This window comes from Frankliniella occidentalis, unplaced genomic scaffold, assembly GCF_000697945.3.
Source record: "Frankliniella occidentalis isolate FOCC.00 unplaced genomic scaffold, Focc_3.1 Scaffold105, whole genome shotgun sequence".
Lineage (NCBI taxonomy): Eukaryota > Metazoa > Arthropoda > Insecta > Thysanoptera > Thripidae > Frankliniella > Frankliniella occidentalis.
The window spans coordinates 592,905-605,562 of record NW_026267234.1 but is presented as its reverse complement, the minus strand read 5'-3'; the positions used below and the strand labels follow the sequence as shown (position 1 = coordinate 605,562).

General features: G+C 63.1%; 1 protein-coding gene across 1 annotated transcript in view; it reads left to right on the top strand.

Moving 5' to 3' along the window:
- Window positions 1-12,509, top strand: part of LOC113210297 (mucin-17) — a 16,981-nt gene extending 4,472 nt beyond the window's left edge. Inside the window, exons 2-7 of the mRNA XM_052269881.1 lie at window positions 7,210-7,384; window positions 7,925-8,140; window positions 8,234-11,182; window positions 11,263-11,503; window positions 11,581-11,799; window positions 12,378-12,509. Of these exons, the coding sequence (XP_052125841.1) occupies window positions 7,210-7,384; window positions 7,925-8,140; window positions 8,234-11,182; window positions 11,263-11,503; window positions 11,581-11,799; window positions 12,378-12,509 (3,932 nt within the window). The remainder of the gene's footprint in view (window positions 1-7,209; window positions 7,385-7,924; window positions 8,141-8,233; window positions 11,183-11,262; window positions 11,504-11,580; window positions 11,800-12,377) is intronic.
- Window positions 12,510-12,658: the final 149 nt, after the last annotated feature.

Genomic DNA, 12,658 nt, shown 5'->3' with positions numbered 1-12,658 from the left:
ACCACACGGGGCGCGCAGGGGCGACATAGGCCGGCCCGCGACGCACGCCCGCGCGGCGGGGAGGCTTGCCGCCGACCACACGGGGCGCGCAGGGGCGACATAGGCCGGCCCGCGACGCACGCCCGCGCGGCGGGGAGGCCTGCCGCCGACCACACGGGGCGTGCAGGGGCGACATAGGCCGGCCCGCGACGCACGCCCGCGCGGCGGGGAGGCCTGCCGCCGGGCGGCAGGCGCTCGAGTACAGCACTCACACTCACGCTGATAGCTCGCCGGCCCCGGACGATCAGCGCCGCCGCGATCCTATAAGTAAAAGCTCTTCTTGGCCGGCCGCCGCGGACACGATTCGTCGGTAATTTTGCACGATCTGTTGAAAATGGAGCACCGCGGCCTGCAGCCTCGCTCGCTTGTGGGGGAGGACGAGAGGGCGGGAGGGGCTGGGGCCACGCGATCCAACAGCGAAACTGGGTGTTTTTCTTGCACTCTATCCATGGCAATACCGGTATCATATTTCCATATCGGTAGCTAGTCAAGTGACCTGCAGGGCATAGCCCATTACAGCCACGCACTTTCACGACCTCCTCGCGGCTATTTCCGCGAATCCGAATACATATACACCGGCGTCGTGGTCGCCGTCGTACCTCGACGAGCCGGCGAGCGGCACACCCCCTCGCGCCCCTTCGGCCCGGAGATCGTATCTATCCGCCGCAGCCACGAGTTACACCGGCGCGCCACACGGCCGCCCGGGGACCTCCCCGCCGGCTCCACCTGGGGCGCGCACACACCCGCTCGGCCCGCAGGTCCGACGACGCCGTCCGCGTTGGCAGCCGAGTCGGCGCTCCGTTGGCATTCCCCCGCCGCCGGCGCCGCGGCGGCCCAGTGTTTCCGGTGGGTTATCTCATGTAGATTATTATAATGCCGCTAGGTGGCCGGCAGGCCGGCCCAGCAGCAGAAGCCAGCGTCACTTGCGCAACGTTTAGCTCGCCGCCCGCGCCGCGCACCCTCCCTCATGGGGGCTATGAGGTTACACCCGGGGGCGAGGCGGGGCCTCGAGGGGCAGTGTGCGACCCGGCCCGGCCCGGCCCGGCGGCGAATAGGATAGATCCCCTGCGCGCCTCGCCCGACAGGCGCCCTTTCGCGCGCAGCACGCCACGCCAGCGGGCCTGCGGCAGTCGCGACTCGCGAACGGGACGTTCATAAGGTGGGGACGGAATTGGGTAAATGCGCACCGGTACACCAGCAGTTGTGACCGCGTCGGACTGGTCAGCGCGTCGCGTCGGCCGCCGGTACGGTAGGGTAGGGCGTGTGAGGCAAATTTTACCCTTTCCCCAACCCCTTCCCCCCCTTACCTCTTTGCAGGAGCAGGCGACGCGCTGCTCCAGGAGGTGGGTGACGGTGACGCAATGTCATGACGGCGGTCTCTGCACTGCAATGATTGCAACGAGGGTGTCATCTCGCTATTCCCACCCCGAGCACACCTCGTGTTTGGCCAGCCGGACCGATCCCACGATCCCCGAACGACAGCCGAGCTGGGCATGCGTCCGACACACCCCCGGCGCCGCCCGACCAACACATCGCAAAAAGTGTAATAGCCGAGCTTCATCATGCCTCACTTGGGGCGCCTGCTTACATAAGCGGCGGGGCGCGGGGGCCGATCCAACGGTGCAGTGTGAGCGGGGACAACAACGCCACACGCGCACACACCTCCCCTACCCCCGCAATGCTAATTTTTTGGCCGTTACCCTCTAACGAGTTCCGTTGCTTCCGGGTCAGCCTTCCCCGCGCAGAGGGGGGATCCTTGCCTCCGAGCCGCTTCCAGTTCCAGTACTGCGTATGGGGGGAGCAGGGAGCAGGCCATGCGACTACAAAACTCCGCGGCCGCCCCGGCCCGGCGTGCGAAGTGCAGCCCGGAGTTACTGCGTGGGAGCGGGTAGCGCCCGCGGCCCAGCCCGGCCCGGGCCCGCCCGGGATGAGCCCGAATAAAACTGGGGGAACGGAGAGAGACGGGCTGCCGGAGCCCGCACAGGTCTGAGCGCAACAGCCTAGCAGCCGAGCAACAGTGCTCTCCGTAACAAAAACAATAGGAACAGAAAAGAACACGGGAAACATGTTTCCAGAAATTATCGTGGCGTGCAGCTAAACGTTCATAAGAAAATGTTTTTACTTTTTATAGAATTACATGAACCTTTTTTTCTGCTCGCAGCCGCGTTGGAAGTAGATCCGCGCTACTGCACTTAGGTCCACATTATTCCTGCCTCGCGGTGCAGCGGAGCGGCCGCGCGGGAGGCTGCGCCGGGCTGCGCCGGGCTGCCCAATGGACCGCGGGCGGGGCGGGGCGGGGCAGCAGGACCGTTAGCTTAGGACGGCCGCCTTTTGTCTCGAGTCTTCAATCGTCTCCTCGGGAATGGGGAATGTCACACGGACGCGCCCGTCTTCCTGGCTGTCTGTCCTGTCCGCGGGGCGGGGCGGGGCTCGGGGCCTTCCTCTTGGACTGGACAGTCACGCCGCGAGCAGCCCCGGTGCAGTCGGACGCGTGACTGAAGGCGGTAAATGCTGATGATGCCTCGTGTCCGGGGCTCATCCCCTGCACTGGCGACTGGCAGGCTCGCATATCGGGGCTGAGCGCTGAGCGAATGTGAGGGTGTTGGTGGGGGGATGCAGGCGTCCCACGGTGAGGTGAGGGGGACGCCGCGCTAAGCCTCGTCATGCGGGGACCAGCGGGCACCAGCGGGGACGCACGCCCACGCGCGTGCGGCGGCGTCCTCTTGAGGGCGGCTCGTCGCAAAGCTGACAGCGAGCAGGAGGTTGGGTTTACCTCACCGAGGTAATCTGCATCGTGACCGTCTCTGTAACGCCGTCGTACGCTATCGCGCGTCGCCTCGTACCGGGGGAAGGGGGGGGGGGCTTGGCGCGGGCGGCGGCCGCAAGGGATCGTGGGACAGGAGGCGACGTGACAGCGAGGGGGTGCCCACCACGCCGTGCCCGCCCGGGCCGCGGGCCGCGCCGGGCTGGGCCGCGCCTCGCAGCCGTGCCCTGCTTTGAAGCGCGCCTTTCTGCGCGTCGCTTCGCGTTGCTTCGCGGTACTCGGGACGTGAGTTATGGTCGCCTGACCTATATCAGCGGCGTGACGAGCGGAGCCGCGCTGATCCGAGCCGGGGCGGGGTGGGGCGGCGGCGGGTCGTCTGCCAGGCGGCGGCGCGGCGCTCCCTTCGCACTGTTCTGCCGACGCGGCCGCGTCGACGTCCACGTCCTGCCTGAGCCAGCCCGAAGTGTAATCCGGCGGAGCGGATAGCAGCAGAGCGGCCGCTGCAGACAGTCGTGGGGCGGCCCCGGATAGGGCTGCAGCGGGCCGCAGTCGTTGTATTTTATCGCGGGGCAGCTGTCTTAAAATTGCGTCATGACGAATAATAATAAAAATCCGAGTGGATGCGCCGTGCGGCTCTGCCTCTCGGAGCTTCCGTCATGTCAAACAAGTGCGAGAGCAGCAGGGCGCGCGCCAGCCCGCGAGGATGTACACAGCGTGCGGAATCGAGTACAAACTGCTGGGAATTACGCGGAACGGGGGCAGGTGCGTTGCGCATGAGATACGAAGAGTATGTCACACATTGTTATTCATTTGCCTGTAATTGGTTTTAAATTAACTATCTGCACATGCGCTGCTGATGTGTAATCATCTAAACAGAGGTGGCCACACAGGAACGTAGGAACATAGGTCAGTCCGTCCACCCGGTGGTGTCCGGGAGCTCCCATTGCACAATGTGGATGGGCCGGCGCCACTTTCTTGCTGTTTAGTCATTCATACCGACTTTCCATGGCGGAAGGCCAGTGACACCAGCAGACGGCAAACGTTCCCATAATCCACCTCAAGGCGAAGCGCAGAGTGCGAGGACAATCGCGCGCTGGGAGAGGACTAGGGGGAGGGGGCACGCAGGCCAGCGCCGCGGCGTCCCTTACCTCATTTCCATCAAAAGTCTGATTTGATGAGAAATTTCGCGTTTCTCTTAGGCGAACTTGATGAAGCTTTCGGTGGAGGAGGAGGGTAGGAGTGGAGGCCGGGCCGACCGGGCCCGACCACATGCAGCGCACCGCAGCGTCACAGCTGATTGGGCGGCTTGCTTACAATTAGCAACCCGTTGCGCATGCTGCAGCCGGGAGGCGGCGGCGCGCGCGCAAAACATTTCGCGGGGATCGCAAATTAGTAATTCAAGAAGCTGCTGTTGTTGTAGTCCCGGGACATAACGGAATCCAATAATACTGCGACTGGTTGCTTTGATGTGCATGCAGCCCCCCCCCCCTTCCTTCCCAATTCATTCATCCCCTCTGAACGGGACGCGCTTCCCCGGCGGGCTGGAGCGGACGGCCACAGGTGCTGGTGCTGCAGTGGTCGTTCATCTCAAGTCGACCGAAGCGTCCCCCCCCTCCTCCTCTCCTTATCTCTCTCAAAGGAAGATTCACGGTGGCCGAACTTGTTCATTCTCACGCCCCACTCCCCACTCGGCCCGCCCCAGCCCCACTCCGCCCCACCTGCCTCGGTCACCGCGCCGATAGCGGCGGCCGCAGCAGCAGCAGCCTCAGCAGGAGGAGGAGGCTGCTGCATAGCGTGCCGAGCGTGCCGCCGTCCAGTAAGCGTGACTCGACCCTGGTGGCCGGGGCCGGCCGGGCAGTCCACTGCCGCTGCAGCACGCTGCAGTCTGCAAGGGTGTTCGCAAACGCCAGCCTGCTTTGCTGCAGTGCAGTTTTCAACGGGCGCAAATCTTTCCACAGCCACTTGCACATTTTGCTTCGCTTCATGGCCAGAACTTTCCGTCTCCACGTGTTGTCGCACCCCAACAATTGAGACGCGTTCGCAGAAGAAACAAATGGTGAATGTCTTCAGATCACCAAATAAAAGCATGGCTACAAGCGAAAAAGAAATGAAGGAGGAGGCCCGATCTTTTGGTTGAAACCGAAGCCAATGAGCAGCACGGCGGCAGATTGCTCCCTTCTGTTCTCTCCTGCCGCGCCCTGCTGGCCCTGCTTGCCCTGCTGGCCGTGCTGGCCGTGCTGGCCCTGTTGTGGGGCAGCTAATTGAATCAAGTGGTCAATCAACGCCTCTCGCTGTGGTCGGCGCCGCTCGGGGCGGTGGGGCTTGGCGGCGACGGGGCGCGGCGCGGGGCCCACCCCGGGCCGAGCAGAGCCACTGCCCTCCCACCTCCACCTCCCACGCGGTGTGTGCTGAGAATCGGGACGGGTAAGTCGGCAGCGGGGCTTCACGGGTGCCATCGGCGACGATGGAAGGAAGGCGCCTCCTCGCCTCGATATCAGACACGCAAATGCACAATTACTTGGAGGGGAAAAATGTTGCGTTTTCTTCAAGGGAGGGCAATGAAAGGGAGTATACCTTAGTTAGACGCCTTCCGGTTTCTAAAGCCCATAAATTTATTTGGTTGAATTTTCTCAAATATTTAATTGGTATACTTACTGAGATTGCCGCTGATTGCCTAATAACCTTGAAGAATGTGAGCCATATATCTCCACCGTCGCTGTGGTCGCTCCTGCTGCTTTGCTGTTGTCGTTGTTTTTGCTGTTGTTTGTTGTTTTTGTTGTTGTTTCTGTTCCACAACTTTGGCGCCTTCCCGATCTCGTTCCTCCTGCCTGCGCTCCCGGAGCCCATACGGGTAATGTGCAGGCCTGCAGGCCGTGGGAAAGGAATAGCGGATCGCCTGAATACTTCTCATTATGACAAGGCACTGTGGTACACTCTCCTCCCCAAAAGAAAAGAGTTGTAGAGTTGATCGACATTTAATGCGGGAATTATTTTCCGTCTCGAGATCATGATGTGTTCGGTGACTTCAACGCAGGCGGCAGCTGACAATAATGAGGGATTGAGGCTCGGTTTTCGGTCCGGCTGCCCGGGGGGAAGGGGTGGGGAATCTGTAAGTTGTCCATAGAGGTGTTCGTACAGTAAATTGCCCACATCCTCAGGAGAATTCGTAGGACGAATGGAAAATAGAGGAGGGGGGGGATATAAGTGCGCCTGTGGGGACTTTACACGCCGCGCGGTGTAAAAACACAGGACAGGGGAGCACGCGATGCATTACAACTTCCCGACGGTTTACGGCGCCGTTGTTGTCGGCAGCGTCAGCGGCATTGCTCCATTCGCCAACAAGCGGCGCAATAAGCCATAGCAATGGTACAGTTTTGTTGAAGCGTCCGAGCGGCGCCGCTCCGTCTTGTAATTTATATATCGTTGTTCGCGATATTGGTGGGTGTGCGTCCGCTGCTTGAAATCTCCCATGCGCGGCCCGTGAGATTAGAACATTCGCACGCCGGTCTCCGCACGACGGGCGCAAGCGGCGCGGAGCAGCGGCAGCAGCAGCGGCAGCAGCAGCCCCTGGGCGGGCGGCATTGTTTCTGGCCGCACGTGTGGGCTGCCCCCCGCCCCTCGGGGCCGCGCAGCAGCGCCCGAGCCGCGAAACGGAGAAGAAAATATCGGAACAACGTGTAAAGGTCTCCACTTCCGAGTCCCACGGCAGCGAACCTCTACGGTCCCTGCTGCCGTGAAATGGCTTCGCGGATATTCGGCAACAGAGCGGCGCGAATGGCGACGGGTCGGGTGGGTGGTGGTGGTGGGGTGAGGCCGCCCGTGGGATAGGCAGCCGCGCTGCAGCTCGGGCGTGCGGCCGCGGCGGGTGGCCTACCCCAGCCTGGCAGGCGCTCAGAGTGGGTCGCGCTCGCCTGGAGATGCATGCTGGCTGACTGGTGACTGCCGGTGGCAGACGGTAGCGCGGCTCGCACCGCTGGTTCTACTACCCGTGGCCCCGGCCGCGGCCCCAGCTCGCCTGGAGATGCATGCTGGCTGGTGACTGCCGGTGGCAGACGGTAGCGCGGCCCGCACCGCCCGTTCTACTACCCGTGGCCCCGGCCGCGGCCCCAGCTCGCTCCGCGACGCTTTTTGTGTCCGCGCCACGCCGTCGCGCCGCGAGCCAATCCCTCCGCCACCGCGGCGAACGGCCAGAGTTCATTACCACTCGCCGTCCACGTGGTACAGTCTCGTCCAAGAGCTCACGGTGCTCAGCGTGGCGTGGCGCCGCGTGGCTGCGGGCCTGCGTCACACGACTGTGCCGTACCCGAGGTTGTACTGCACCGCAGGCCACGTGCCCCCCCCCCCCCCGGACAACGCCAAACAGCGCGAAAAGAAAACTCACATTATGTTTGCAATCCTTGTTCCAGGTGGGTGCCTTGCACTCGCGGCGCTGGTGATGCAGTGCCTTCTCCTGCAGCACGTTTCGGCCCACCCGCACCCGCCGACAGCCGCGACCCCGACGCACGCAGAGACAGCCGCCACCACCTCCAGCTCCAGCCAGGACGCCGTCGCGGAGGAGGCGGGCAGGGTGCTGGGATCGAGGTAATCGAAGAAGCGGGTCATGTCATGGGGGCGGAACGGGCGGCGGGGAAGGGGAGGGGGGAATGAATGATACATGTCGAAGCAGTCAGAGGACGTGGGCGGGCGCAAGCAGCCGGCACACACAGATCAGCCGGGCGGCGGGACGGGCGGGACGCAGTAGGGCGAGGCGGGGCGGGGCGGGGCAGGTCGATCGCGAAAGACATTGAGAGCAAGGCGGAAGGGGGCCGACGGCCGGGACAACAAGGAGGCCATGACTCTATAGACAAGAGGGCGGCGCTGGCGGAGCGGGAAGAGGAGCGGCACACGTAAGATACGGACTGCACTGCACTGCATGGAGGGGGGGGGGGTAACGTAACAAATACTGAAAACAACACAAATAGAGGAGGGGGGAGATATAGGGAAAGGTGTCGGGAGCGGAGATGAGGGGGAAAGAGAGGTAAACGGAGTATAATGGAAGGAAGTGAGAGGAGCGAGCGAAGCGGGTGACAGAGAGAAAGGAGAGGGGGGCAGATTTATCACCAATCTATCCTGCCTTTTCAGCGTCGTGACCTCCGTGTCGGTTATCGCGGACGGCGAAGGCGTCGGTGGCGTTAGCAACGGCACCTCCACCAGAACTTACAACCCAGAGCCGCCGGCCAGATCGCAGCAGGGCACCAAGAGGAAGCCGCAGCCGCAGGCCGCACAGGGGACCGTGGCGGCCCCCGCGGCGCGCCCCGCGACGGTCGCCAGCCCGGCCGGTCTCATGTCTCCGGACAGGTGAGCGTCTTGACGAGCCAATGACTGTGTTCTTTTACTCTACTTACGTTTTGTTTGCGTAATTTCTACTGATTAAATTAACCCCTTCTGTAGGTACGAGTTCTACACGTTTGATGAGACGGGCGATCTGGTGCGACGGCACATGACGCTTGACGAGATCAAGAGCCTGCTGGCCGGCGGCGACGGGGACATGGGCGACACCCCCATCGCCACCTTCTACCACGGTCCCGTGCCCGCCCCGCCACGGGCTCCCACCCGCGCGCCCGCGCACCACCACGCGCAGGGCATGCTCGCTGGCCTCGAGGACCCGGAGGACGCCTTGGAGGACGCGGTGAAGGGCGTGCAGGACGTGGTGAACAACGTGCAGAACGTGCTCAAGAGCCAGCTAGCCGCCAGCAAGAACAAGCTACCCGCGTACATCCGGCCGCCTCCCGCCCATGGCGCGCCCAACCCCGCCGAGGCCGCGGCGACCTGGGCGATGATCCTGCCCGGCATCATGGACGGTGGCCTCCCCCCGAAGCCGCCCACCCCCGTGCCGACGTTCCCGACTCCAGCCAGCCCACAGCGCCCGACCACCATCAAGACTCACGGCAAGAAGCCCCTTACCAGCCAGAGCTCCACCACGGCAAAGAAGCCCTTGAACAAGAAGACCACCACCACGACGGCGGTGCCGGCGGCTTCCAAGGAGGAGCCGCCCGTCAGGTTCACCCTGGCTCCGACGACGGAGCAGGATATTGTGGACACCCTGTACACGCTGGTGAGCTCGTCGCCCGGCCTGAAGCACACCGCGTCCAACAACGCCAGCGACCTGCCACCGCTCAGGCCGCGGCCCTCGCAGCCCCCTCCGCGGCCCGCTACACCGCGCCCCCAGCGGCCGGCCACCCCGCAGCGGCCTGCAATCACTGCTCCGCACCGAGTGGCTGCCAAGCCCCACCCGGCCAAGCCCGTCATCACCAAGCCCGCCCCGAGCAAGACGGCCTCGAGCAAGCCCGGTGCCAGGCCTGTTCCCAAGCCCGTGACCAAACCCTTCAGGCCGGCCGAACAAGTCCAGCAGCGGCGCCCCATCCCCCAGCAGGATCACGCCGAGTCCATGGTGCAGATCGTGACTGTGCCGCGCCCCGTCACGACCACCACAATGGCGCCCTTCGTCACCTTCATCCCGACCGAGCTGTCCGAGACCTCCGTGACCACTGCGTCTCCCTCTTCGTCCCCGACGTCGCCCCTCACTTCGCCCACAACCTCACCACCGCCCTCGCCGGTCACCTCACAATTAACAACTTTTGCGACCCGGAGGCCACCGGCCATCAGCTACACGTACCGGGGCACCACGACGACCTCGACGGAGACTCCGACTTTCACCGAGACCGTGTCTTCGGCGGACCTGGATATGGACAGCCGCACCACAGCCGAGGAGGAGGACGCCGAATCGACAGTGACTACCACAACGCCCGCCAGGACATCGCCCGCCGGTACGTCACCCACCCTCACCCCAACGACAGGGTCGTCCACGAGCAGAGCTACAGAACCGCCGACCACGAGTCTTCCAACAACAACGTCCCCGACGATATGGACCACGAACCCTCCAACCACGACTTTTACGCCAGTCAGGGCGGTGACACGGGATCCCCCGAACAGGATAACGACACAGTTCGCCACTACACTACTGCCCGCCGAAGATGAAACTACAGCGACCTCAGAACAGGCCACGGACGCCACCCCGGTTCCGGCACCAGTCACGACTGTGCCTGTTGACTCCAAGCCCCCCGTGCGTTACACGGAGATCCTCACGCGGGTGCCAGCGTCCGCGCTCGTCACAAAGGCCGTGCCCGAGGACGACGCTGAACAGACGTCTACAATCATAAGCACGCTGCCGACGACCGAGCGCGACGAGGTGAACGCTTTGACCACTGCATTCAGCAAGGCATCCGACGACACCACTGAGGTCGCCGAGGATGAGGATAGTGACAGTGCGGAGCAGGTGTCGGAGGAGAGTATCGATGACAGCGCAGAAACAGAGGGCACCACCAAGTTGTACCTCAAGATCTCTAGTTCCGAGAACAACGGTTTCCTGTTCTCGTCGTCTACGACGGAGGCCTCTGCGGCGGATATGGTGACGCCAACGATGGAGGTGGAGACAAAGCCCACTGCCGTAACCTCGTCGGAAACCTTCGTGACAGACCAATCCGCTGCCAGCACAGAGCATCGCGGCACCACGGCCTCGTTGCCTGCTTCCAGCGAAGAGGCCGAGTCGAGGACCGAGTCCGACTTGGAAACGACTGTAGACGAAGAGACAAGTGCGTTACTGACAACGAAGACGCCATTAACCACCGAAACGGAAGCGTACACCACGAACCAGCCAACGTCCACGGCAGTTCCGACGACAACATCCACTGCAGCTCCCACGACAACATCCACGGCCGTACCAACTACAACATCTGCGGCACTCACCTCACAATCTACAGCAGGACCAACTTCCACATCAACAAAGGCTGCTTCGCAGTCCCCGACCCAATACTCAGCAGCGTCAACAACCCGAACGACAACATTGACCACCCGCACGACCCCGTTGACCACCCCCTCCGAGCTCAGCTTGGAGAGTAGCAACATCCTGACCAGCCAGGTGGACGCCCCCCAGACATCCCAGGCCTCCGGCCTCAAGATGGTCCCAACCCCTGCGACTTCAGTCCCTACATCGCTGTCCGTGGAAGTGGACTTGAACAAGGTGGATAAGCTAGACAACAAGGTGGACATTGTCGAGGCCAGCAGCCCCGCCTCGCAGCCCCAGCCGCTGTGGACCCGCGTGCCGGTTGTTTCCTCGGCCGAGGACGAGGACGGCGTGAAGCCCGTGGACGGCGTGGAGGAGGCCGTCAAAGTGTACCACTCGCCGCAGCCATCCGCCGTGGACCTGCAGGCCGCACCGCAGGAGCACCTGGGCCTGGAGGCCGCGACGGCCACCCTGGACCCCGACGTGAGGAGCTTTGTCAACCTGTGCAACGAGCTGGCGTTCCAAATGTGGATGGCCGTCAAGGAGCGCTCCGCAAGGTGAGTAATAAGTTAGACCTGGAGACAACCCCCCCCCCCTCCTCTCCGGTTAGCCCTAACGACCGTTTCCACTTCCCCAGCACCACGTCCCGTAGCATCGTTATGTCGCCGTTCGCGGCCACCTCCACACTGGCCATGGTGTTCCTGGGCGCGCGTGGACCCACCTCCGGGCAGATGAATGACGTCCTCCGACTCGATGATATGGTATCGTTCAACCCGCACCAGGTCATGTGGAACGTGACTGAAGCCCTTGTACGGCCCAAGACCAAGAACACGGGTGTGGCTACAGCCGCGCTCGTTCGCGAGCTTTACAGCGACAAGGTGCGCGACCGTTTACATCACTCCATCGCTCAAAGCCGAAATCCGTAACCTCACATCGTCGGCCTTTTCTCTCTCAGAACAAAGGCAAGCTGCTCGACTTCTACAAGGAGCGCGCCCAGCAGTTCTACGAGGGCCACGTCGAGGAGATCACGTTCCGGAACAGCGGCGACCTGGTGCGCCGCAAGACCAACCTGCTCGTGAAGCGGCAGACCCGCGGCCGCGTGCAGGAGTACATGCGCGGCGCGAGCCTCGCTCTGCGGGGACCTCTCGCCGCCTTCGGAGCCAACATATTCGAGGTGAGTCGTCCGCGGCGTGACTGCGGCGAGACCTAGGCCGGGAAAGGCGAGATTGGCCACCCAAGCGAACGTGTTAAACTCCTGCCTTTCTCAGCTGCTAATTTCGGCCGATTATACACTTGTTAATCGTCGGTGCGCAGCCAGCCGCTGGAAATATAATGCGCATAACTGTCACTGTCACCGGGCCGGGGATGTGGAGGGGAAAAGAGGGGGGGGGGGGTTCCGCGTGGAGAGAGGAGCGGAGCAGAGCGGAGTGTCACGTTGTGCTCGTCCTCGCCGTTCTTGTTGTTGTGGGTCGCAAGCGAGTCCTCTTCGATCCAGTTACCTAATGCCCCTCTCCAGCCTCCCTGTGCAAGCAAGAGATCATCTGGCGGCGCGCGCGTCCCCGAGCGAGAAAGGTTAATTACTGGGTGGACACGGACACGGCCTCGGCGGGGCCGCCGGCAGCACACGACGCGACCCGGACCCCCCTCAGGTCCTCAGGTGACCCCTTTACCGCTCACCGCTCCCCTGGATGACCTGACATGGCACCGGCTGTAGTCGTTGTTCAGGTTCTAAGGGTCTTCTGCGTGCACCAGACCTTATTCCGCTCAAAGATTGAAAACATCGAGTTTTTGTCTTCGTGGCGTGGACTTTCCTTCTGGCCTTGCGCGATGGGACCAGTCCAAGATGATGACTTGCTGGAGTTCCTTCATACTTCGTGCATATAGATTCGCTGCAGGTGACTGCTGAGCCCTCCTTGCGATGGGGAGGGAGGACCTTTAGTTTTGGGCCGGGTGGTAGCCGCCGCGGCCGCAGCGCAGGCTCCGCGCTCCGCGGTACTGTTAGAGCAGCGCGCTGCACGGGGCGAGGAGGGGGG